This window comes from Schistocerca piceifrons, chromosome 5 (genome assembly GCF_021461385.2).
Source record: "Schistocerca piceifrons isolate TAMUIC-IGC-003096 chromosome 5, iqSchPice1.1, whole genome shotgun sequence".
Taxonomy (NCBI): Eukaryota; Metazoa; Arthropoda; class Insecta; order Orthoptera; family Acrididae; genus Schistocerca; species Schistocerca piceifrons.
Genome location: NC_060142.1, coordinates 48,527,809 through 48,553,304, shown reverse-complemented (window position 1 = coordinate 48,553,304; position 25,496 = coordinate 48,527,809). Strand labels below are relative to the sequence as shown.

The 25,496-nt window shown below is 38.2% G+C and overlaps 1 protein-coding gene across 5 annotated transcripts in view; it reads left to right on the top strand.

Annotated features, from left to right (window-relative positions):
* LOC124798019 (protein MTSS 2) overlaps positions 1-23,197 on the top strand; it is a 337,387-nt gene extending 314,190 nt beyond the window's left edge. For 2 of the 5 annotated variants that reach the window (XM_047261225.1, XM_047261221.1), the window contains 4 exons: positions 5,502-5,629; positions 7,861-7,966; positions 9,796-9,909; positions 20,394-23,197. In XM_047261225.1, the coding sequence (XP_047117181.1) occupies positions 5,502-5,629; positions 7,861-7,966; positions 9,796-9,909; positions 20,394-20,998 (953 nt within the window). In that variant the 3' untranslated portion in view covers positions 20,999-23,197. The remainder of the gene's footprint in view (positions 1-5,501; positions 5,630-7,860; positions 7,967-9,795; positions 9,910-20,393) is intronic. The other 3 variants (XM_047261223.1, XM_047261222.1, XM_047261226.1) reach the window with 2 other exon arrangements.
* Positions 23,198-25,496: the final 2,299 nt, after the last annotated feature.

Here is a 25,496-nt window from a genome sequence, read left to right as displayed (position 1 = left end):
TTATCATACAACCTGTGGATGGTCTTCTTGCAAGGGACCCATCGTGTGTTAAATTGTTGTTGAAAATGCCTCTGACTCACAACAAGGCTTTTCGTTTCATGGAAAATTAACACAACTGCTGATGATTGCTGTGTCCTCAGTCTTCCAATGTCAGCCATTGCTGCTTACTAGTCTCCTAGCGGCAGTATCGTGAATTACACGTCATTTCGTAACTCAGTGTTTTTCAAAGCTCTGTTGGTACTGCTGTAGACATCCCAGCGGGATATCTAATGTGCGTCATAAATTGTGAAAGAAACAATTGGCAACACATTTCGTGTGCCACCCTGTAAGAGATAATCATTAGAGCTCCATTCCTACTGTCATGAAAGAATGTAGATCTAATGATGATCTCTTAGAAGATCGAAACTCGTTATCAAAAAAATAAAAATTAACAACTTAAATGTGATGACGATTGTGTTTATTAAATAACTTGTAAGTTTGATTGGTCATTCTAAATTCTTTGTCCTGTCAGTCAAACTAAAGTTGCTGTGACGTAGTGCACTTTTTCCTCCCTTGCTGAAAGATGCTCTCAAATACAATTAAAAAGAAAGTTGTTGAAACATAAATCTGTCACTGACTGATAATTGCATCTTTTGCTAAACTGCTGAACACTTAACTCTGCAGTCATAGTTGCTGATCAGCTAATCATACAGCAAAAGTTAGTGATATGAAATGTGGCGCATTTATGCTCAAACAACAAGATAAATTGTGCAAACTTGATTGGCCAATAACATACTGCTGGATCTACCTGCTTCCCTCTATGAACCATTCTTCAGTTTTGCAAGTTCAGGCAACTCCTGAAATTAGTTAAATGAGGCTTTTTAGCCAGTCGTGGTGTAGTTGCAGAACACTTGGCTTAGTTCTTACTCTTGGACATCCTTGTTTTGGTCCACCCTACAGCTAAATACAGTGCCACATTTGCAATGAAATTTCGCAAACTAATGATGAAAAAAGTTCCTGCTATTGATACCCTCTGAACACTCCTCATGGTGACAGTGTTTCCAGGTGCTCCATGCAGCTCAGATTTTGGTGAACTTCCCTGTAAGGCAGCAATATCATTCATCACATCTTCCTAAAATCCCCCTCGGGCTCACATCTGTCTCAATGACTATGGCATTTTGCCACACTATAATTCCAGCACATGGAATAATTACTCTATGGGTTGAAATCAAGCTGGAGTAATTACTCTTCTGTCAGCTGAACTGTATTAGCATAGAGAAATTGTCACCTATTCAGTAGTTGATGAAGCATTAAGAAGATAACAGGTTTTAGGGGAGAGAAGAAATGGAGAAAAGAAGTGGAAGGTCCTGGAACATAATGGGGCGAGTGTTGTAGAGGTGAAAAAGCTAATGGGTGTGCTTTAGTGAGTCATGCTATCCAGAAACTTCGACTGCTACAGACGTGCTCACTGCTTTCCATGAAGAGCAAGAGTTTATCGCCCTACACTGATGCCAGGACTGGCAGGCAGTGTTCCAGCCGCTACCTCTGAACTGGTTGTGCTGCCTGGTTCCCCTGTGCTGAGTATTTCGGTAGGCAGTGGTAGCTGCTGTGTAAGATACACCCTAGCTTTTGACACCTTGCGGATTTATTGGTTACTTTTATTGGAATTCTGTTAAATATAACATATATGCTGCAATCAGAAAGATATGGCAATTAGCTTTACCGTGCTATTCGCCCTCTAGACTCCGTGAAACTTGGCATCAGGGTCGTGAAAGCATATATTCAGTTGTGCATGTTTTAAGGAGCTTTTGTGCATGACCAACTCATGTGATGTAATTGCCTTATGGGCCGAATATGTGTGATGTAATTGCCTTATGGGCCAAATATATATGGGGGGGGGGGGGGTTGTGTTCGTTGAACCCACAATTTTTTTTATGTCCCCTGCTTCTGCCCAAGTAACTTTCATACTACATATGCCTTTTGAGTTATTGTTCGTTGGCTGTTTTATGAAACATTAGTGTCAATATATTTTATTGAAAATTCCTGCTTTGAAAGAAAAAATAAACGTATTATGGGTCCAACATTCCCCCCCCCCCTCCCCCCCCCCCCCCCCCCAGGCTTCCATGCTATAGAAAATTTCCCTTAGTAGGATTTCGTATTTCTCATCTTTACAACAATGCAAGTTAGTTTCTTGTTGGTTGGTATTCTTGATATTCACAACAATCGGTTTACTTTCAGAGGAAGTGATTGTTGATGTCAGTCAGCTGTTATTTATCTTGTAAACTTGCAGTGAGTTAGTGCAGTTCCCAACACTTAGGCCTCCAGTAACTTTGGTGTCCTACACAGCAAAAACGAAACCAAGTAAAAACTTACTGATGTTTAGCAACAGTCCACCAAGATAAAGGCACTGTTGGAGGAGAGAAGAATAAAACGGAGATATATGCATATTATAATTCCACTAAAGGTGGAATTGATACCATTGATCAAATGGCGCGTATGTACACCTGCAAGAGGGGAACAAAGAGATGGCCTCTTTCTGTATTTTACTCTCTCATCGACATTTGTGCTATCAATGCAACCACCATATTCATCCAGCAACATCCGAGATGGTTTATCTTCTGAAAGCTGGGATGGAACTAGTGAAATTGCAGGTAGAAGAAAGAACTGCCAATGCAAGAGGGTTATCCAACCAAATTGTTAAATCAATGGAGACTATTCTACAAAATAAGATCAAAGACGTGACAACAGAAGCACGCCAGCCTCCTGCAGGGAAAGGTCGGTGGCATATTTGTGTAAGAAAAGCTAAAACAAAGAAGCAGAAGTACAACAACCTAAGTAAACCAAAACAGTATTATGGACAGTGTCATAAACATGTGTGTACACACATTCAGAAAAAATTGTGAAGTCTCTCTCTCTTGCCTTGAAGTTGAGGACTCAGAGTAGTCTATTGTATATGAACACATCTGTATTTTGTATTGCAATATGTCAACTTTTTATTCACTCAATCCAATATTCATAACAATTAACAACATTTATAAACCGATGCCTTAGTTAAAATACATAAGCCATTTTGAAAGTTCTAATTTTTCGTCGGTAAACTTATTTAATACCTGAGGGCTCGCCGAACCCCCCCCCTTAGGCATCCAAGTTAGAAAAAAAGGCTTGGGCGTCCTAGGGCTAATACAGCTGTTAGGGACATTGCACATTTGTCCAAAAAAAAATAAATAAAAATAAAAAAAGAATGGAAGAGTATGAAAATGCTCACTTACACAAAAATGGTAAGTGGAGAGTTGCAAAAGCTTACACATTATTTCGGTATTGCCCTAAACTGTAGTTAGTTGTGTATAAAACAAAAAAATTCCATGAAAACAATTCTTTCTTTTGTCAGATAAGTTATGCATCTTCTTCTTATTAGTATAGACTTGTTGATAAGCATAACTATAATACAGCAGATACTATTAATTTCACACTCTAAAGTTTTTCTTACTGTTAAAAATTTGTGTACACCCAGAATGTATACTTGTGAGCCACCACTGCCAGTAGGGCTGGGCGTGAAGATTTCATCTGTCAATCTGCGTTTTGCCTCCCTCAATACAAAATAAATACAGTTACTGTAAAAACATAAGTTTCTCACTTTAAAACTCACGCTTAGGAATTCCACCTTTCCTGGAGGTTTTAGCAGGATGTTAGAAGCCTATGATGAACGCAGTTTCTCTTTAGATTACCTTAGTAACTTATTTCATAGTTACTCTTCCATAAACGTGCTGTCTTTTTATATATATATATATATATATATATATATATATATATATATATATATATATATAACTCAAGGAAAGAATGGATCTGTTAGTGATACCAGTCCAATACATGAACAGTTGCTGGAAATCACAGTGATAACTTTTCCACTCCACACTTAGTCATTCTGTTCACAAATTGTCAGGGGTGCAGTTGAGCAAACATGGAGACCACGAATGAAATACTTGTCGTATGATTTTTAACTATTGGGTGAAAAAAAATTTGATTCTTTCTCATCTTACAGTATGATATCTTCACTCAATAAGGAACTGAATTTCCTTTCATCATTCATCAGTTATTGTGCTATATCCAGTGAAGTAAAGCACTGCACAATAAATAGAGAGTTTTACAGAGATAAAAACACATTGCATAGCCTTCAGGTATTGTTCGTGTGTTGCACTGTATAAGTTGTAGCTAACATACCAAAATTGTATTTAAACGTTAGAACAGAGTGATACATATCACCATTCTCAACATATTGGTTTTTATATCCATGGGAGAGTTGTGTGTATTGCACCAGCATACTGTCCATGTGCCACATGAATCGTGGTCACATCATCTGTTGTATTTCATAAAAAGTTAAGATATCTAAACGAAGTTTTTTGCAAATGATGGGACACTAAGAGATGCATACATTACTGTATGATTAATACTCAAAACTTTATCTATTAAGACTAGACATAAATATAATTTTTTAAAATGGAAAGATGCAGAAGCATCAGACTGATGTTGTGCCACCTGATCTACAGGGCTGAGGACTAAGACTTCGTGATTCTGTTAGAGTTATCACTGCTACTGACATTATGTAATACACACTCGCTGTCACTCCTAGTTAGTATTTCCTGGATCTCTCTGAGCAACCACAGTGACGTGACATTTCTCTCGTAGAATAGAAAAAGGCAAAGTTAAAACTAACGAAAACACACAAAGTGAAGTCAAATACTACACCAGCAACCACAGCACCAAACATAGACCCTTACTTGAACAATGCAGCCAGAAACTCTGAATATCTACTGGAAGAACAGTGTGGAAACACAGCTCTGCACTGATACACATCCACAGTAAACAGGTTGTTGTGACTCAACACACCGAAAGGTGTCTACAACACAAAAGGGTCAACAGCTCAGGGTGCATAAATGTCAATAGCAGTGTAGGAAAACAAAAGTGGCACGCATACACTTGTCCACAGCACCTGGGGAATGGCCAGAGCAAGGTCTATGTGCGCATCCAAAGCAGCGAAAGGGTTAATTTGTGAAAGCAGTGTAGCACTTTGTTTAATGTAGGCATTTAAGACCTTACAGTCGGACTGACAGTCACCAGACTTTTGGGTTAGTGATGATCGAGGAACTGAATAAACTTAATTTCTGCAAATTTTATTATGATACTGTATGTTTAGGGAGTACATGCTACATCCGTTTCCTTAAATCATTATCATTGTTTCATGAAAAGCCGATGAGCTAAATACCTTCATTTATTTTTGAAACAGTTGGTTTTCTTTGTTAGCATGATACTTACACTTCTTTCTGATACTGCAGTTACTTTGACACTGTGTATTGTTCCCCATCCTTTATCATTTTGATCATAGTGTGCATCCCCCCCCCCCTCCCCTTTAACCCTATAGTTTTGATAAAAGATGACCGTTGTTTATCTCTTATGGTGTCAAATTTAAATTATCTTTAGTGGAAGAAAAATGTATTTTTATTTCATTAATGATTTTCTTTCAGAACCATCACAGCCTATGTATGTAAATATGCATGAACTAGCCAGTATGGCTGCAAGCAAAGCACAGGAGATGAACTTCCCACCTCCACCACCAGAGCTTACCAATCCTCCAACTGAGGCTCCTGATAAGGTAATGAATTTGCTGTGCTAGGAAAGATTGCTGTAAATCATTCTTTAGTGTGACAGTAGGCTTGAGTACCAAACTATAATTTTGGTCTTTAAATATGTCTGCTTGTGAGTTGTCTGCTTGTGTCTGTATATGTGTGGATGGATATGTGTGTGTGCGAGTGTATACCCGTCCTTTTTTCCCCCTAAGGTAAGTCTTTCCGCTCCCGGGATTGGAATGACTCCTTAGACTCTCCCTTAAAATCCACATCCTTTCGTATTTCTCTCTCCTTCCCTCTTTCCTGATGAGGCAACAGTTTGTTGCGAAAGCTTGAATTTTGTGTGTGTGTTTGTGTGTCTTTTGACCTGCCAGCACCTTCGTTCGGTAAGTCACATCATCTTTGTTTTTAGATATATTTTTCCCACGTGGAATGTTTCCCTCTATTATATTGATATCAGTAATTTGAACCCAACAATTACATTTGTTATTGTCACTGTTGCATTTCGAAATCTTTTCTGTTGTCTTATTTTCTCTTTCTGTTTTTGCCAGTAGTTTCACTTTGTATTCACCTTCTCCTTTTTACTGTAATCTGCTATACAATTTCATCCCACCTATATATACTCAATAAACTATAATTTCCCTTATATGCAAATAAATATTAGAATTTTGTTACTGCAAACCCCCACTAGGAACTAGCTGTGTACATCAAATAGTTCACAATATGGAAGGCTTTTTGCTATTGACTTGTTGTTAGGGAATTTCAAAATTTCATTTCTAATCCCAATACTACACTGATAGTTGCTTGTAATAAACTGAAGCGATAAGTAGCTGTGCAGTTTAAATATTCTTCTTCGTTTTGTGCACTGAATGCATAATCAAATGTAGTTCTCAGCAGCACATTGGAGTATCTTGATGCAGTACATTACATAAATTGTTCTTGATAAAAATGGATAATACTCAAACTATGGAAAATCCAGGATGGAATGTAACAATATTATGAAAAGGATAGTTGCTTCCCACTATGTAGCAGAGAAGTTGAGTTGCAGACAGGCACAACAAAAATACTGTCAGAAAATGAGCTTTCGGCCAGCAAGGCCTTCATTAGAAACAGCGTGTGCGCGTCCGCGTACATACGTACGTGCGCACACACACACACACACACACACACACACACACACACACACACACAGTGTCTCTGGCTGCTGGGGCCACACTGTGGGAAGCAGCAGCAGCAGCACATTGTGGGACAGGTAACTGGATGGTAGGTGTGAGGAGGGAGCTGGTGTGGGGAGGGGAGGGATAGCAAGGTAGGTTGGGGGGGAGGGGAGGGGAGGGACGGTAAAGTATAGGGGGATGAGGTGGAAAGAGAACAAGGCAGCTAGCTGCTGTCGGGATGTTAAGAGGAGGGCAGGGAGGGGTAGGGTTAGCAGAAAAGGAGAGAAGGAAAAAGACTGTGGGTGCGGTGGTGGAATAGAGGGCTGTTCAGTATTGGAATGGGAACAGGAAAGGAGCTAGATGGATAAGGACAATGTATGTGACACGTCTTGCATGGACATGGTGCATGAGGGAATGGATGAGGATACTGTGTAGCTTCGCTTGGCGGAGGAGTACAGTTGTGAGAGGGGTGGAGAGGATAGTCGGTAGGAGATTCCTTATGTGAGGGCATGATGAGAGGTAGTCAAAACCCTGGCGGAGAATGCAGTTCCATTCCTTCAGTCCTCAGTGGTACTGAGTCACGAGGGGAATGCTCCTCTGAGGCTGGACGGTGGAACTTTGGGCGGTGGTGGATGAGTGGAGAGAGATCCCGCACAGTATGACGACTTTTGTTAACACTTTCTGCATAGAGGAGGCATTGAGTTGCAGACAGGCACAATGAAATACTTAAGTTTACAGACAGTCCTTCATGAGAAATAGAACTCTCAAACATTCACACAGCAACTACTTTCACACAAATGGCTACTGCCTCTACCCACTAAGACCCTACTGTTATTCCATCCTGTGTTTAATACTTTATTCTGTTGGAGAGCAACAGTGACCAGTTAACATAAAAAGAATTATCAGAATTGGATGAGTACATTAGTAAAGGAATGAAAATAAGTGTGTGTTAGTGACAGGTACATTGCTGTGTTGAAATGTATGTTCGCAGCTATTTAATAAAGTACCATTGTGATTAAAAAACAAAAGGGTTTGTTTGTATATCATATCCTCCTTGTTTTAATGTATAAATAATTGTTTTCTTCAAACTATTTCTGTAGGTTGAAACTGGAGAGAAAGATGGGAGCACAAGTGAAAGTTCACTGGAGTCGTCCAGTGGTTATGGCAGCCAGATAATTACCATGGAAGATGCTGCTCACAATGAAGGTAAGCCACACATTATAAAAAGTTTGTTGAGAAGTATGAACAACGGACAAAGTAAAATTTGACACCCACTCAACATACACTCATTAGACATTCATTTCAATAAAACTGTTTTAGTGCTATAAAGTTTTTATACATTTTTAATGTCTACTTTTGTCCTTTTTATTGTAGAAGGTTAGATAACTTGTGCTAAGTTATCTTCCAGGTAAGGTGACTGAGGAAATAGTATCTATGCAGTGATGAGGTTTGGAAACATCTAAGGTTGCAAAACAAAATGTGTAGAAACAGCTTCTTTTTCCACACTATTAATAATACTATAACTGTTGAAGTAATAAACACATGAAGAGAAAAAACAAAATATAGCAATATTATTACATTTCACAATGCCTGTTGAACGTAAGTCAGCATCTGCCTTTTTCTCACGTTTTGGAAGCAGTTGCAAAAGAGCTTTACATGGACTTCAGGGAAATACAGGTGTGCTATCTAGGAAAGTGTTTGATGTATACTTAAAATACCGCATGTATTTTTCACAATTGCATGTGGAGTGTTCTTTACCTTTTTGCTGTACATTATTATAATATCCTGCAGCATTCCTACATTTGAAATGCACACTGTAAATCCCTCCCAAGTATTGAAACTTGCATGTTAAAACAATTGCCCTTTCCTGTAAATTTTTATTGCATATTTGTACAGAGTCAAATTACTGCATTACCATGTGACTGTCAGCTAGTGAAGTAATTTAGAAAATTATATCATCTGCCCTCCCCATCCTTCAAGTTAGAGCACACGTTCCTCCCCCTCCCCCAAATTACACACACAGATATATTTTGTTTGTTGTCTGGATGGGAAGGGGGTTTTCTTTAGTAATAGTTAGAAAGAGCATTTTTTTATGTAATTTCCACACAGTTGGACATCACTTTTGAGGAACTAGTCACTCCCAGTTTTCCAGTCATTCCCAACTGCCGTGAAAACCACTTTGCAGGATCCTTTTCTGGAATACTATTCAAAACTTGTATGCCGAGTAAAAGTGTGTATTTGAGAAAGTCTATTGTTTTCTGATTTTGTCCCTTACTGCAGACCATCATCAAAAAACCAAGGTATCATTTCCAGTCTCCCAAAGATTCAAGATCACAAAAATGCAAAAACACTCCTAAGAACAAGTTGCCTGTCAAACAACATTGGCACACACAAAATGACAAAATATACTTTTGAGAAGGCTGTTAAGTGTGTGTTGCTAGCCGTTGTTGTTACACATAATTGAAGGGTTTGTGTGATACAAATATTGACCTGAGTACAGAGAATTCTTTCACAATTTGCAAAAGCGATGAACAGTGATAGTTATGTAAAGAACAACTTTGTGTGCCATGATGTGATGATGACAATAAATTAGAAAACTGAGTTCCAGTGATTAGCTTCTTGTTCGTATTTGTATTGACTGCTTTTAAGAAAAAGGTTAAAAATCGGATGTAAACATACAACACAGTTCCATTGAGTTAAAAATTGTTAATGTGGGAGGCGAGGGGAATCAAAAAATTGATAACTCTGTCTTTTTACTTGTGTGTGTAACTTTGTGGTGTGAAACAATATAAATTGGAGGATTGTGAATTATTGGTCCTGTTGAGTAGTTAAAAAGATAGATACTACCTCTAGCATTGATTCGATTTTTGTGATTTATCCTCTTAAATCTTGATTTTGTAGTGCTTGTTTGCAGTGACTAAATACAGAAAAGTACAAATATTAGAAGTATCTCTTCTTGCAGTGGAGTGTAGTAGATTAGTGTTTACTAACTTATGTTGGAGTGTGTTTAGATTGGTTTCTTGCCCCCTCTCTAGATGTGTCGTTCAGTGTGTGTAGCTTGGACGCTGCTAGCAAGTATTGCACGCTGCCCCGATCAGGTGCAGTTCTTCCACCTAATGGGCAGCGCCAGAGGCCAGTCTCGACAACAGGTAAATTTCCTGTATGCTGTCTCAGTAGGTGTAAAAACTTTTATTTTTGCTGGAATTCATGTTAAACTTATCCATAAAATTGTGAAAGAATGTACTTGTAACTTAGATTATTGATGATTTGTTACAGACAGATAAGAAATCTAGGACTAGAAAAAAGCTTCTGGGAGAATGCCCCTAGCAGGGTGAAAATTTGTATTCCACAAATGCAATTCATGATATGGATTTAAAATGGGCACCAGTAGTGCCCTGAATATTGGCTAAATTAAACTACAAAAACACTGCGCTGAAACTTTTATTTAAAAATTATATTATTTTTCCTTGATGTTGCATAATAACCTGCTAACAGTAGATCTTGTGAACTTTGGGCTTCCTTTTTTCTGTACTGAATGTGTTGCATTAGAATGTTGCCTAAGTAATGAAGTGTTTAGACTTCTGTAATCAGAATTCATCTGAATCAAATCATATTGGCTACTAGGCAGTGTCATTTTGAAACACTAAAAACAAGTACGGAACTGATGTATTGACTGTTCGTCGTCATCTTCAGTCCAAAGAACGTAGATCCATTTGAACATGCTTTCTGTATTCTTGCCTAGGTCTCACTCTACAATTTTTACCCTTCCATACTTCTCTCCATTGCCAAATTTACTGTACCTTGATGACTCGGTGTGTGTCCTATCAACTGGCGCTTCTTTCACTCAAGTTGTGCCAAAATTAATTCTTTACCAAATTTGTTTCAGTACTTTGTCATTAGTTATCTGACCTACCCACCTAATATTCAGCAGTCTCATGTAGCACCTCATTTCGAAAGCTTGCATTCTTTGTTGTCTCTGAAGTGTTTTATCATCATATATATATATATATATATATATGACTTACCGAACAAAAACGCTGGCAGGTCGATAGACACACAAAAATAACTTTTCCCACGTGGAATGTTCCCTTCCATTATATATATATATATATATATATATATATATATATATATATATATATATATATATATATATATATATATATATATAATAGAAGGAAACATTCCATGTGGGAAAAATTATAAAAATTATATATAAAAACAAAGATGAGGTGACTTACCGAACGAAAGCACTGGCAGGTCGATATAGATATCGACCTGCCAGCGCTTGCCTCACTAGGTGCTCGCGTCATCCGGGACGTCAGCCCAAGTCCAAATATGCAAATTGCATATATACATTTGGTGTTAAGAACTCCCTCCTCTTCAGGATTGCTTTTCTTGCTATCTGCTTCAAACATCGGTGGCTATTTTGCTGCCCGAATAACTGAACTTAGCTACTACTTTCAGTGCCTCATTTCCTATTCAAATTATATCAGTATTGTCTGATGTGATTGTGGCAGAAATACAGTGTCACTGACACAGTTTTTGTTTCTTCTCCTTTAATATCCCCTCTCTTTGATGTCCTTTGACTCTTACAAATTCTTCTCATTGTATCATCTCCAGTCTCATCTTTATTTCTGTAATATTGAACTCCGGTTCATTTCCCTTATATAAAACTCTTGGTATATTCCTTTCAACTGTCCCTTCTTTGCTTGGTACTGGCTTGCCATCTGATCTCTGTGTTCCTACAGCTGCTTCTGTTTTATTCAGAGGTCTCTTCAATTTTCCTATAGGTGGCATCTATTTTTTTTCCAAGTTTGGCATGCATCTACAGCCTTTCATTTGTCTTCTAGTCATTCCTGCTTTACGATTTTGCATTTTCTGTCAGCCTCTTTTTTTCGGATTCCTTCACCTGTTCGTTTGATGCACTTTTATGTTTACTCCTGTTGTCATTTGACTTGCCTACCTTTTGCTTTATCCAAGGATTTCCAATAGGCGTTTTATCTTGACATATTTGATCCTCTGATGCTTCTGTTTCATTCGTCAAATCTACAGGTTGCTCTTCTCTTGTACTCCTTTTCCCTGTTTCAGTCAAATGTTGCGTAGTGCTCCCTTTGAAACACTCATCAACATACCAGATTCTGTATAGCCTTTTGCTTTGGCTCTTACGTGACAACTGATGTCATTATGCTGAAACATCATTGGATAGTCTAGATGTCTTTCGAGTAGTATGGAAGGCTATTGCCTGTGCTACTGTAGCAAATGATTGACAGGCAGCAGTGAATAAACAACTTTAACCAAGGAACAGCATTTTCCTGCAGCAAAAATGTTGGTGCTAGATGGCAGTTTTTTTGTGGGCACTTGTTCATAGTGTTACACCTGTTGATCTCGGACAGCTCAAGCTATTTATTTCATTCATACGCCAAATATCTCAGATAACTCGGAAGAGATGACTGATGACTCCTGCTTTCAAACTGAGGCTTAAAACAATATACAAATGTATGGACTGGCTCTGCATTTCAAGTGAGCTGCCATTCATTCTGCCAGATGGGGAGAATATACAAAACCTGGTCATGTTGACATAACAGTACTTTTAATAGTACTCCATGTTGACTTTAACATACTGATTAAGGCAATTACAGGAAAGTGTTTTCAGTTCTCTTTAAAGGTGTTAATGGTACTGTTGCAAAATGTGAAGTTATCCTATTTAATGTGCACAAAGACATTTTCCCCCCTATAGAACATGACTGGAATGTAACAGACTTAAATCACATTAGATTGTTTCTGTGGTTTCTGTAACAGGTTATGACAACCAGTAAACCATCTAGAGTCCTTGTTTAGAAATTCTTGTCCATGGTTTACAGTTTTGATCCTCTTCAAATACAATATATTCGCTCCTTGCAGTGAGCTCACCATGATTCCGGAAAAGATAGCACTCACATTTCACACATTGTTAATGTTTTTGTTACATCCTGTTTGGAACTGAATGTATTCCTTGGAATTTCTTAAAGGAGCAAATACAAGTTTTAGTTATCAAGTAACATATCATGGATGTGCCAAAATGGGTAGAAATATTCCCTCTGCTGTCGTGATAATTTATGTCGTTTAATGGACAATACAAACTGGAATCAAAGTGTGTGCACACTTTTCATATACATTTCTTATAGTTATGTGAAAGTGCATCAAAAAGGGAGAACAAATTGTATTCTCTAGAATCACACTTCTGGGAAGAAAAAGTACCTTCAGAAATTTAACTGGATCAGACACATTCATTGATAGGTGAGGCTTTTTAGTAAGATGATATTAGGGGGATCTTACCCCTAAGCGGGAAGAACTGGGAGTGATAACTGATGAATGTGATAAGTTAATGCTTTGATGGAAATAGGCAAATAAATTAAACAAAAAAGGTGTGTGTGTGTGTGTGTGTGTGTGTGTGTGTGTGTGTGTGTGTGTGTGTGTGAGATTCGTTACTTATAGAGGGAGGGAAAAGAAACTGTCTAGTCTTCTAATTAAAAGGTGAGTTACAGTGTTGAAGCATCTTAAGACTCTCAGTTCACTCTAGCTATTGCTCTAAAACACATGCATGATAGTTTTCCTGTTCAACATGCTTGTACTGCTTTGTAGTATGTGCTATTACCGGAAAAGCGTGAACTCTTTCACTGTAGTTTGTGGGGTATTTGTTTCCACTTAAAACTGCAGACCCTCCTGCATTCTATGATAATGTAAACCACAATAATGCAACAAAAAATAGTGATTCATATTTGAATTTCAGGAAAACTAGTAACAAATTTGCATCCATCAAGATTAATAGGTCACAACTTTACTGTGCCCTTTTTGTGACTAGGAACCTTGCACTGTTTTGCAGATAATAGTTTTTGATTTCAGTAGTTTATCCACAGGTTGCTTTTTATGATTTACTTATATTATTTTTTAATAAGTAAAGCTGTTACCAACCAGAAGGTTGATTTGAACACTGCAATACTTAATCAGGCACTGTCCTATTTGGAGATGGTATGCCCTTAACTTAACCTTTTTACTGTGAACTGTGATGTAGCTTTTTCTTTCTTGTATTAACAAACCATTGTCAGAGATGAAATAAGAAGTAAGTGGAAAAAAGAAATCATAAGATTCACTGGGGACTGAGCACTGGACCTTTGAACTTGTAGTCTGAATCTACCCCACTGAGCATAACAGACTGTGTGTGTGTTTCTTAAAATTGATTTAATTTTGTGTTAAAGTGGCCAACACTGTGAAATGGTAAAATTTGGGAGAATTTTTGCCTTGTGCGAGGGTGTATACCTCCAGGAAACCCAGGAATATTTTTATCCAGGAGAAAACAGGGAAAAATCCAGGAATATTTTAGATTTCCATGAATTTTTCATTGTTTTAGTCTTCAGTTAAATTTTTGTGATTTTGACTGGTAAGAACTGATAGTCCATCAAAGAATTTTACTGTATCCCGCTAGTGCAGAATAATACTGCAGCAATAAAACTTAAACGAGAGAATAAAACTTAAGTGTAATGTCCTTGTCACCACTCTTTCTAAAGCACAATTGCACACATGTATTAACAGGGTTCTTTATATACTTTAACAGATAGCTGCAGTCTTATTCCATATTAGCCTCACTGCTGGTGAAGGGAAAGATCCATTATAAACACTACTCTGGTCGCTACACACTCTCATAGCTGGTGATGTGAACTGACAGACGCCAACTAGGATAGTGACTTAGCTGGTCCGCCAGCTAGTGACTTCGACTGAGGCCTTCCGGTCAGTGGCGGTGATCTAAATACTTGTGGTCAAGATGGTATAGGTGGTGTGTTGCTAGCGAGTCTGTCTTTGGCCTCTCTCCTGATAAGCACGCTTGATCCAGCGCCTGCTATCTTTGCCGACCAGTGTGCTGGCTACAGCTTATGTCAGCACATTAAGATGCAGAGGAAATGCGCCATTTACAACAACAAAACAGTGCACACATAAGCGTCCACCAAAAGCAAACTGTTTCAAAGGCTTTATGATGAAAACCATGGAATACTTCATAACAGCAAACTACTTCCAATGAGTGTGATGTCACAGCTGTTCACATTAAGTTCGTTTTGAGCAGTTGCCAGCGGGCTCATGCGTGTGCACATGTGCAGTTGAGTTGCGTATAAGCAGTACCTTCTCCCGCTTCTGCTATTTGAAGTGTGGCTGCAGCAGTAGCAAGAAGCAGTCATGCTATACAGAAAAATTTTTCTCGCATGCCCAAGCTGCCATTTTTCCCGCATGTGCAGAGCAGTCTGGGTTGTAGTGGAGAGGGAGATAGTGACCTGTGTTTATCTTTAGTGATTTTGCTGTTTCTTCTTCATTTACAATTCAAACATCAAGTGGAAACAAAACGGATTTCTGTGGCCAAGAGCTATTGAGCAAATTAAAATATTTTTTCATAGTTACGGAAGGTTAAAATATGTTATTAGTTTCAGTTCAGCTGCAGCAGTAGCAAGAAGCAGTCATGCTATACAGAAAAATTTTTCTCGCATGCCCAAGCTGCCATTTTTCCCGCATGTGCAGAGCAGTCTGGGTTGTAGTGGAGAGGGAGATAGTGACCTGTGTTTATCTTTAGTGATTTTGCTGTTTCTTCTTCATTTACAATTCAAACATCAAGTGGAAACAAAACGGATTTCTGTGGCCAAGAGCTATTGAGCAAATTAAAATATTTTTTCATAGTTACGGAAGGTTAAAATATGTTATTAGTTTCAGTTTTCTGACTTTATTTTATTTCCACATTTTTTGCATTAATCACCATGCACAACAATGAAGTTATTTTAGGTTGTTTGCTAAATATATGTGGCTTTTGTTAATCTTTTATGCAAATGAAGTTAATTTACACGAAACGAAGTGTTTCATTCTACATTATTGGCTAGTTTCAACTTCACTGAATTTCAGCTAACATTTCATCCTCTTGCACGTATGGTATTATGCTGCAATAAAGAACAAAATTTGAGACAATACGGTACTGGTACTCCTAGAAAATTTGCATCCCGAAAAGTGCACTGAAAAGCTTAATCTCAGGTTGGGGCCTACTTCTTTGTGAATCTGGACATATGAATGTGTCCTTTAAGCCAAATTATGTATTTTAGTGTGGTTTACGAAATTACTATGATGTGAAAGCTTAACTTTACGAGTAGCCACACTGTGTACATTAATTTAAACCCTCAAATTTCCTTATTTGTGGGTTCACACTACTTAATAGCGATGTTACTATTGGCTGACTACATCACATGTCCTATGTTCTGAATATCTGCTGTCATTGGCTGGTGAGATCATGTGACATGAGCCACGATTGGCTTACAGAAGTGCATCGCAGTCTCTATTTCAATGCTTCGGAAACTAACATGCTGTGTTTGATGGAATTCAAATTTATACTTTGGTAATATGAAAATATGCAGCGTATATGTTGCTGCACATCGAAGCTCTGTCTCACCCCCCCTTTCCCCCCTCCCCCTGCCTGCTGAGTTTTGTTTCCTAAAGTAACAGGAAAGGAAGTTCCACGCTGGTATATAAAACCTTTACCATTCAAATTTTAGCAGTTACGTATACATTTTATTTCATTGTATTGGGAAAGCACAAGGTTTCTGTAGTTACTTTGTTGTATTTGATGGCAGAAACCTTTTGGTTTTCATGGTACAAATAATTAACCTTCCTGTGGGACTGTTACACTGGCAGTACTGAACAAAATAAGCATTTCAGAATATCTAATAACACGGTAAACAAAACACTACCAGTATGAAATAACTGATAGTGTTACCAGAAGATAGCAAATAACATGCTGAAACCTGTATGGATGAAACAAAATAAACATAGCGTGTCTTCCAGAAGACAATTGAGTGTCATCGGCCAGCTGTTAGCTCCAGCAGGCATATTTTGTTTGTGGTATGTGAGAGAATAGATATGGTTTGTGTGGCATGCAGTTGTGTGCTCTCTTTTATTTTAGGGCCTTATTTATTCCTGTTAATTTAAAAAAAAAATGAAATGTAAGCAACAGAAAGTAATACCAATAATTTAAGAGTAAAGGCGACCATTCACCGAATAGCAGAAACTTAGAGTTGTCAACGTAAACAGTTTTCGTGGCAACAGGATGAACCTGCCAAACGAATTAAAGTGAATAGCCTTTCACAATACTGGTCACTAGCAGCAACAAACTATCTAAAGAATACACTATTCACTTAATCAACGTGAAAATCTGAATCAGTTTCCCATTTTGTCGGTGTCTATTACTGTCTCTCTTTGGATACAGATGTGGAACTGCACAAATTCGAGTAAAAGTTTTACTGTTTGAGTTCCATAACGTGAGCACACTCCAATGTTACAATATTACCGTGGTAGTGAACTTGGGCATGGCATGTTCTTATTCTGGTTCTGGGAAAAAAAATTTAACCAATATTTGATTGTCACAGGAACAAGATGTAGTGGTATAAACTTTCATTCCACAAGATTAGATACACGTGTTATGCATTGAATAGCATAGTGGTGGGCCTCACGACACTGTTCATCTGTTAACGTCACTGTTCATCTGTTAACGTCACTGTTCATCTGTTAACGTCACTGTTCATCTGTTAACGTCACTGTTCATCTGTTAACGTCACTGTTCATCTGTTAACGTCACTGTTCATCTGTTAACGTCACTGTTCATCTGTTAACGTCACTGTTCATCTGTTAACGTCACTGTTCATCTGTTAACGTCACTGTTCATCTGTTAACGTCACTGTTCATCTGTTAACGTCACTGTTCATCTGTTAACGTCACTGTTCATCTGTTAACGTCACTGTTCATCTGTTAACGTCACTGTTCATCTGTTAACGTCACTGTTCATCTGTTAACGTCACTGTTCATCTGTTAACGTCACTGTTCATCTGTTAACGTCACTGTTCATCTGTTAACGTCACTGTTCATCTGTTAACGTCACTGTTCATCTGTTAACGTCACTGTTCATCTGTTAACGTCACTGTTCATCTGTTAACGTCACTGTTCATCTGTTAACGTCACTGTTCATCTGTTAACGTCACTGTTCATCTGTTAACGTCACTGTTCATCTGTTAACGTCACTGTTCATCTGTTAACGTCACTGTTCATCTGTTAACGTCACTGTTCATCTGTTAACGTCACTGTTCATCTGTTAACGTCACTGTTCATCTGTTAACGTCACTGTTCATCTGTTAACGTCACTGTTCATCTGTTAACGTCACTGTTCATCTGTTAACGTCACTGTTCATCTGTTAACGTCACTGTACTCATTGAATTATCAGTTACAGTCACCACTGGCCGTTTAACACACACTGGGGTTCACCATGCACTATGGTCTTCAGCCAAATTTCATTACATCATAGTCTGTCATCTCTCATCCATTGGACTCCAACAGAGAACTTCCATTTTCATTATATTATAGGTACAACCTTTCATTGTAATCATAAATACCCTTAATTGCAGTATGTTTCGTGATCCAGCCACCCCCCCCCTCCCCCCCTTCCCAACGACACCTGACTATTCTTGAAATTCTCTCTCTGTTGGTTCCTATGCAACTTAGTTGTTAATGTTTTCATTTCAAAAGTCAATGTATCATTGCAATTAGTAACAACGGCAATGCATACTGAAAACTTCATTTTCAGGTACACTGGAAGTTGAACCCTGGCCACTTGAGCCCATTTTTTGCTATCTGTTTTACTCATCTTCAGCTGAATTACATAAAAAACTTCAAACAATGTAAATTCCGTGATGGAATATAACAATATTAGAGAAGGAAAGTTGCTACTCATCATATAGCGGAGGTGCTGAGTCGCGATAGGCACAACAAAAAGATTTAACACAAAATATATATATATATATATCTTACCAAACAAAAGCGCTGGCAGGTCGATAGACACACAAACAAACACAAACATACACACAAAATTCTAGCTTTCGCAACCAATGGTTGCCTCGTCAGGAAAGAGGGAAGGAGAAGGAAAGACAAAAGGATATGGGTTTTAAGGGAGAGGGTAAGGAGTCATTCCAATCCCGGGAGCGGAAAGACTTACCTTAGGGGGAAAAAAGGACAGGTACACACTCGCGCACACACACACACATATCCATCCACACATACACAGATATATTTTTCCCACGTGGAATGTTTCCCTCTATTATATATATATATATATATATATATATATATATATAAAAAAAACAAAGATGAGGTGACTTACCGAACAAACGCGCTGGCAGGTCGATAGACACACAAACATACACACAAAATTCAAGCTTTCGCAACAAACTGTTGCCTCATCAGGAAAGAGGGAAGGAGAGGAGAAGACGAAAGGAAGTGGGTTTTAAGGGAGAGGGTAAGGAGTCATTCCAATCCCGGGAGCGGAAGGACTTACCTTTGGGGGAAAAAAGGACAGGTATACACTCGCACACACGCACATATCCATCCACAGGTCTATCGACCTGCCAGCGCTTTCGTTCGGTAAGTCACCTCATCTTTGTTTTTATATATAATTTTTCCCACGTGGAATGTTTCCTTCTCTCTCTCTCTCTCTCTCTCTCTCTCTCTCTCTCTCTCTCTCTCTCTGTCTCTCTCTCTCTCTCTATATATATATATATATATATATATATATATATATATATATATATATATATATATATATATATATATATATATATATATATATATATACACACACACACTTCATGTGTTGAAACTTAATCGTTAATTAATTCATCTCCCTTTTTGTGTGTCATTTTCATGCAAATTACTTTCAGACTTGCTTTCACATTTTTTCCATTATTTTCTTACATTAATTGTTAAAGTTCTTATTGACTGAAGCAAATAGTACCATTTCATTATCAAAATGCCTGCTCTGGGCTTCTCATAGCTAAACTTTGTGTCAGTGGGTTGCTCATTCTCAGCTCCTTAGACTTTCTACTCGATTATAATACACAATGCTACATTGCACTGCTCAGCAATCATTACAGATAACCACAAAGTACAGCTACACACTACATACTTAAAGAGGAATACAATGGCAAGCCTCTACTACTAAGACCTTGCTCTGGACAGCAACATCTGTGTTACAGTTTCCTGTCTTAAGTATAGGACTGACATTTATGTGTAATGAAGTTTGAAGGTGATATACTTAACCTTCTGTGATTGATTGCACATGTACTGATCAGTGTACTGTTAAACGTTGCACAGGTTTGAAAGAAGAACTGTAGTGTGAATGATTGCATCAAATATTCCTCGATAGCTTGTTGAGTAAGAGGCAGACTACCACAAACTGAAATGTCTGTTGTTGGCCCGAGGATTTTTTTTTAACTTCTCTATTATTTCATCTCTGGCAGTGATATGTTAATGTGGAAAATGTGAAGTTGATCATAGCTTGGAGTCCACATGAAGAGTGTCTCTCCGGTACTGTCTGTTCAGCTGATAAAGGAAGGCAGAGACATACCAGCTTCAGTAGGAACATGTCCTGTAAAGCACTGCTGTGTTAGTAAACCTTTGAGATGAGAAGAACTTTATCTCATTGATCTCATCATTTTCTTTTTAGATTAAGGTGGTTAAGGATAAGTTTTTGTTGATTCTTCTATTCCTTTCATATTCTGCTAACTGATGCCTCATGTGTTCCAGGATACCCAAGTGGAACTATGCGTAACTCTCTGCTCAGGCGTAGTTCAGTACAAGGTCACAAACCACCTCCACCCATCCGCCGCACGTCGTCTATTTCTGGGCGAGCTTTAAGCCCTGTCGGTGGTAGCATGGAAAATTTGCCACCTCCGCCAGCCTTTCTGCTTCAGGACGGCTGTGGAAATGGCGACAGTGGGCGCGAGAAGGAAAGAGCTGGAAGTGTCGCAGAGACTGTGCGTACACTGACAGAGTTGAGACACCAGCCGGCCAGTCCAGTGATGCCGCGCCGCGTTCCTCCGTCCCAGCGGCAGTCAGCGCCACCGGCAACACACCTTCCCCAAGAAACTACCACCACAGTGGCAACGCGGGCTGCACCAGGGCGAGGTGGTGCAGCATTCTTGCAGGCACTCAATGACAAACTAGCCCTGCAGCAGCAGGCTGCTGCACAGGGGCAGCTCCGTGCAGGCAAAGTGAGGCAGCTCATCGCTAGCCGAACTGTCTCGGACCCTACCACCTGCCACGAATCTCTTATGGACCAAATACGACGAGGGACAACTCTCAGGAGAACGGGAACAGTCAATGACCGATCTGCACCGAGGATACGCTGAGCCTTGTCTCGGCGGGCGGACTTGTCCGTCAGCCGATTATCATCACCAGCAGCATTCTAAGACTTTGATGAACATGAAGATCTCAGGTGTGTGTGCTATCTGCCACGTGTACAAGACTGATGTGTACTTGTTGGAAATTCACTTACTGGTGCTATTGTTCCTTCTCATGGGGTCTAGACTGCTTGCATTTCTGTGTATTTCTCTTTGTTCCCAATTTTACTTAGACTGAAGATTGGATCTCCCAAGCAAAGAAGAAACAGTCTTGTCTTGTGTAGCATTCTAAATTGAAAGCAGCAGTCATTATTTTGCTGTTACTCGTTTCTGCCAAAGATACAGCTTGTTACATCATAACTCTTGGCAGTAATGTAGATGCTGAGGCTTTAGATTGATATATAAATAAAATGTGATACTTTACGCCTAACATTCCAGCAGCAGTGTCACACTGCAGTTACTAATTGCTTGTACGGAGGTCAGCCCGTATGTAAATGCTGACAGTTTTCTTCAGAACTCTGAAGAGTTGGTAAGAAGTCTACAAATGGATCATTTGCATTGTGTGTAAATATATTCAGTATCCCAAGTGATTTCCTGATAATGTTTATATAAGCAGCATTTGATAACAGATTATATGTATATGTATTGTAATATTTTGTTTGTACAGTCAAAACTTCTATAAATTGCTCTGTATTTAAAGATGCATTTCTTGTACAGTTCAAGACCTCTATTCTTTGTAAAGTTGAAGTTGACACTTTTATATGTTACGTGTAGCAAGGGGAGAGTCGATTTCAGGGAAAAAAATATGTGTTGCAATTACAGCCTTCATGGGGTAGTGACTACACACTGCCACTGTAGTGTACCGAGAGAAGGTATCTTTGTTGATACACTGTAAAAGGCCATCGGTTTGGTATTATTGAATTTTTAATGAGAGTCCATTTATTGTACAATAACTGACAACTGCTTTATTGTTTAAAATATACCTGACTGAAAGTAACTGTAAAGAGCTTGTTTTTGTTGTTAAGAGATCCATCGGTGTCTCTCTGAAAGTAACTGCCAGTCTGATTTCTGTTGTCAAAATGCTAAGAACAGTGTGTTACTTCAAACTGTCTGGATAGTTCAATTGTGTAACTAATGTTGACAATAGTTTTTACTGACATAATATATTAGTGTCAGTTTGAGAGTTCAGTTATACATTTTTATTTTCAGTTTTGCAGTTGCCAAGAAATTTATGTTGTGTATACACATTGTGTAGCTGTATTTAACATGAAGTATTATAAAACTGTTGTATTTGTTGAAAATTGAAGCAATGCTATCTGGATAACAAGAGTTATTACAAATACGTAATGGAGCAGTAGCTTTAATGTTGTTAGAACGTATACACAGTTTCAAATTTTCTCTATAAGTTGAACACAGTTTTTCAGTTTGCTGTCAAAACTTTCTGCCACATACATTTTATGTAGCTGTTGACTTTCATTATTCTTTCACTTTTTTTCACAGCAGTGGCCTGAATTTTATTTCTGGATGTTTCCCTTAGTGCTAACTTTCTGTAGTACTCACAATCAAAACATTTGAAAGAAAAGCTTTTCCTATATTCATTTTTTAGTAATTACTGTGCATAGGGATGTCCATAATCCATTGCTGAAGTATAAATTGTTCTGCAGTTTTTGGAGGAACTAGTTTTACCAAAAGGATACTTACATGGCTTTCTGAAACATGAAAGTTGTGCAAATGAATCCTGTGTAATGTTTTGCTGAGGGATATTTTGTTTAGTGTGTGGGGTATTTGGAAGCTGTGGAGTCAGAATCCTGAAATTTTTCCAACTCTTTGTTCTTGCAAACCCACATTTTACACATAATGGTATTTCTGATAAATGCTTCATGCTCCTGTGTACTCATTTGTAGTGTCTGTTGTTAGAAGTGAACCAAAATCTGAATTCCCCACATACTTAAAACACTAAATAGATCTGTGCAGATGTAATGATGGCAGTAGATAAAGAAGAGTTTAAAACAGCAGTCCTATTGAAATGTTATGCTGTGCTTTTAACAGATAAAGCTCAATATGTAACTAAAATATGGTATATTTAAAGGGAATATTTATGTGAAATGCTTGTGTATTATATATATACATATATATTTCTAATTTTGTTTCTATTTGCAACTGTAAGTAAAAGATTAGTAGGAAATAAACATTTAACAGTGCATATGCTAATTTTCTTCACAAATGAGAAAATTTTATGCCAGTTTCTAACAGAGTCCTATGTTTCGTTTACAAATGACTGCGTTTCACCTCAAAACCTCTTTAAGTGGCTTTGATGGTTGGACGAAAATGTAAATTACCTCCCATTCTCACATGCATTAAACCTTTATGGAAAACTGTTGTGAAATAAAGGGACTGTGTGAGTGTTCTTGGAACTGTCATAGGCATGGTGAACTTTATAAGCATTATTATAAATAGTGGTATATTTGTTTTAGGACACTATCATATTTCACAAATTGTGTTGAAATACACATTTCTTCTATGAAAGGTTCCTAGTTGTTCTTTTGTGAGTAAAATTTTGTCATTTCAAGATTATTCACGTAATGAGGTCTTAAAATGGTTATGTACTCACTCTAGGAAAGAAATTATTACAAGTTTGAAAAATGTAACACACAACAGCTGTATGCAATGGCCTCACTGTGTAATGGAATGAGGCTGGTTCTTCTCATGAAGAAGGAAAATGAGTACATTCCCATATCTTTTCGAATAATGAAAGTTCTATCTGGGTTCATCTGTGGAGCAAAATTTGTAATTTATCGCATAGCTTGACTTATACCTGGATATAAGACTGGGAAGTCCAGGTTGGAATATCAGCAGTATTAAAAGACAAAGATGGCATGTAAAGTTCTAGGGCGACAGTAATAAGTTTCATATTTAAAGTTTGTCATTAAACCTTTGTGAAACTGCTTGTCTGCACATTTTTGAAGGACTATCTGGGCCACAGATAACATTATCATCATGGTTCTGAGTAATATTTCTGAGGCACAGCACGTCAGAGAATTTAATAGGCCTGGAATGTTAAAGGTCCTATCTCGACCATTCAGCAACTCAAAAATATTCCTACTGAGATGAGAAGAATGGTGTTAGACAGGTTGTAAAAGTGGGGATGTTGGGTTAGATTAAGCAGGTGGTGGGACTACACCTAGAAAGCATACATCTTATATTTATGATAACTGTTTGGTAATGATACAAATCATGCTGGTATGTGGAAATATTGTCTCTTTATAGAGACTTGGATTATATACCTCTTATTAAGGATTGTATGGTAGACTGTTATGCAGCTTAATGTAGTCTTTAATTTTTTTTTAACAATAGGCCAATACAGATATCATTATGAAAGCGAAAACTTGTAATTTGCAGTTCACATGTTCGCAGTCTTTCGTACTCGAAAAAATCTTTGCGTCCAAGCCAGTGCCTCTGTTTTAAAGCATTCAAAGAGTCGTGTTCAAAGCAATGTATCAACACTTGCATTTGGTTGTTGAGCTCGGCAGACGTGGAAGCATTTCAAGGTGGTTATACAAGGGTCATTCAATAATTAGAGACAAATTGGTCTGGGGAAAAAAACTGGTAGTAGTTTGGTGCTTTTATGGCTTTAAGTTGGCATCACTGAGATGAGCCCTGGTCAGCTGATGCATCAACAGTTATTTTGTTTATAAACTCAAAAATGCATTTCAAGATTGTGAGTCCGCTTGAAACGTCCACATTAGTTGAACAACATTCTGTTATTTGCTTTTTACTTGCTGAAGGCAAGAAACCAGTGAATATATTCTGTAGAATGTCTAAAGTTTATGGTGAAGGTTGTATGAATTGTGCAAATTTTTACAAGTGGGTCGAGCAGTTCAAAAAGGGTCATGACTTGGTAACTGATGAACACCATTCTGGCCGATCAACTGGAGTTTCAACTCCCTCACTTGAAAGTCAAATTGATGAGATTATTCATGCCGACCGCCATGTGACTGTTGAAATGATAGTTGATAAGGTTCAAGTGAGTACGGGTACAGTTCATAACAGTACTGCAAAGCACGTGCAAGATGGGTCCAAAAGGAATCAACATGGCTACAAAAGGAGACAAGGTTGAGAGTGTATACACAACTAAAGAAACATTATGAAAGAGAAGGGCAGCACTTCCTCAACAAAGTTTTAAGTTGTGACTTAACTTGGGTTCACTATTATGAGCCAGAATCAAAAAGACAAAGCATGGAGTGGAAGCGCACCTACTCACCTGTCAAGAAAAAAGTCCAAGTCCAAACCCAAGCTCAGCTGGAAAAGTGTTGTGGGATGCTGAAGGTCCGGTTTTTTGTGATTATCTTGAAGAGCAGTGTACAATGAACAGCCAGTACTACTTGGATTTGCTTTTAAACAAGGTGAAATGAGAGGAGGATGTTGTAGATCTCGGAGGGGAAGTGTGATTCTCCAGCACGATAATGCATATCCTCATATTGCTCAACTAACCCGTGAAACCATTAAA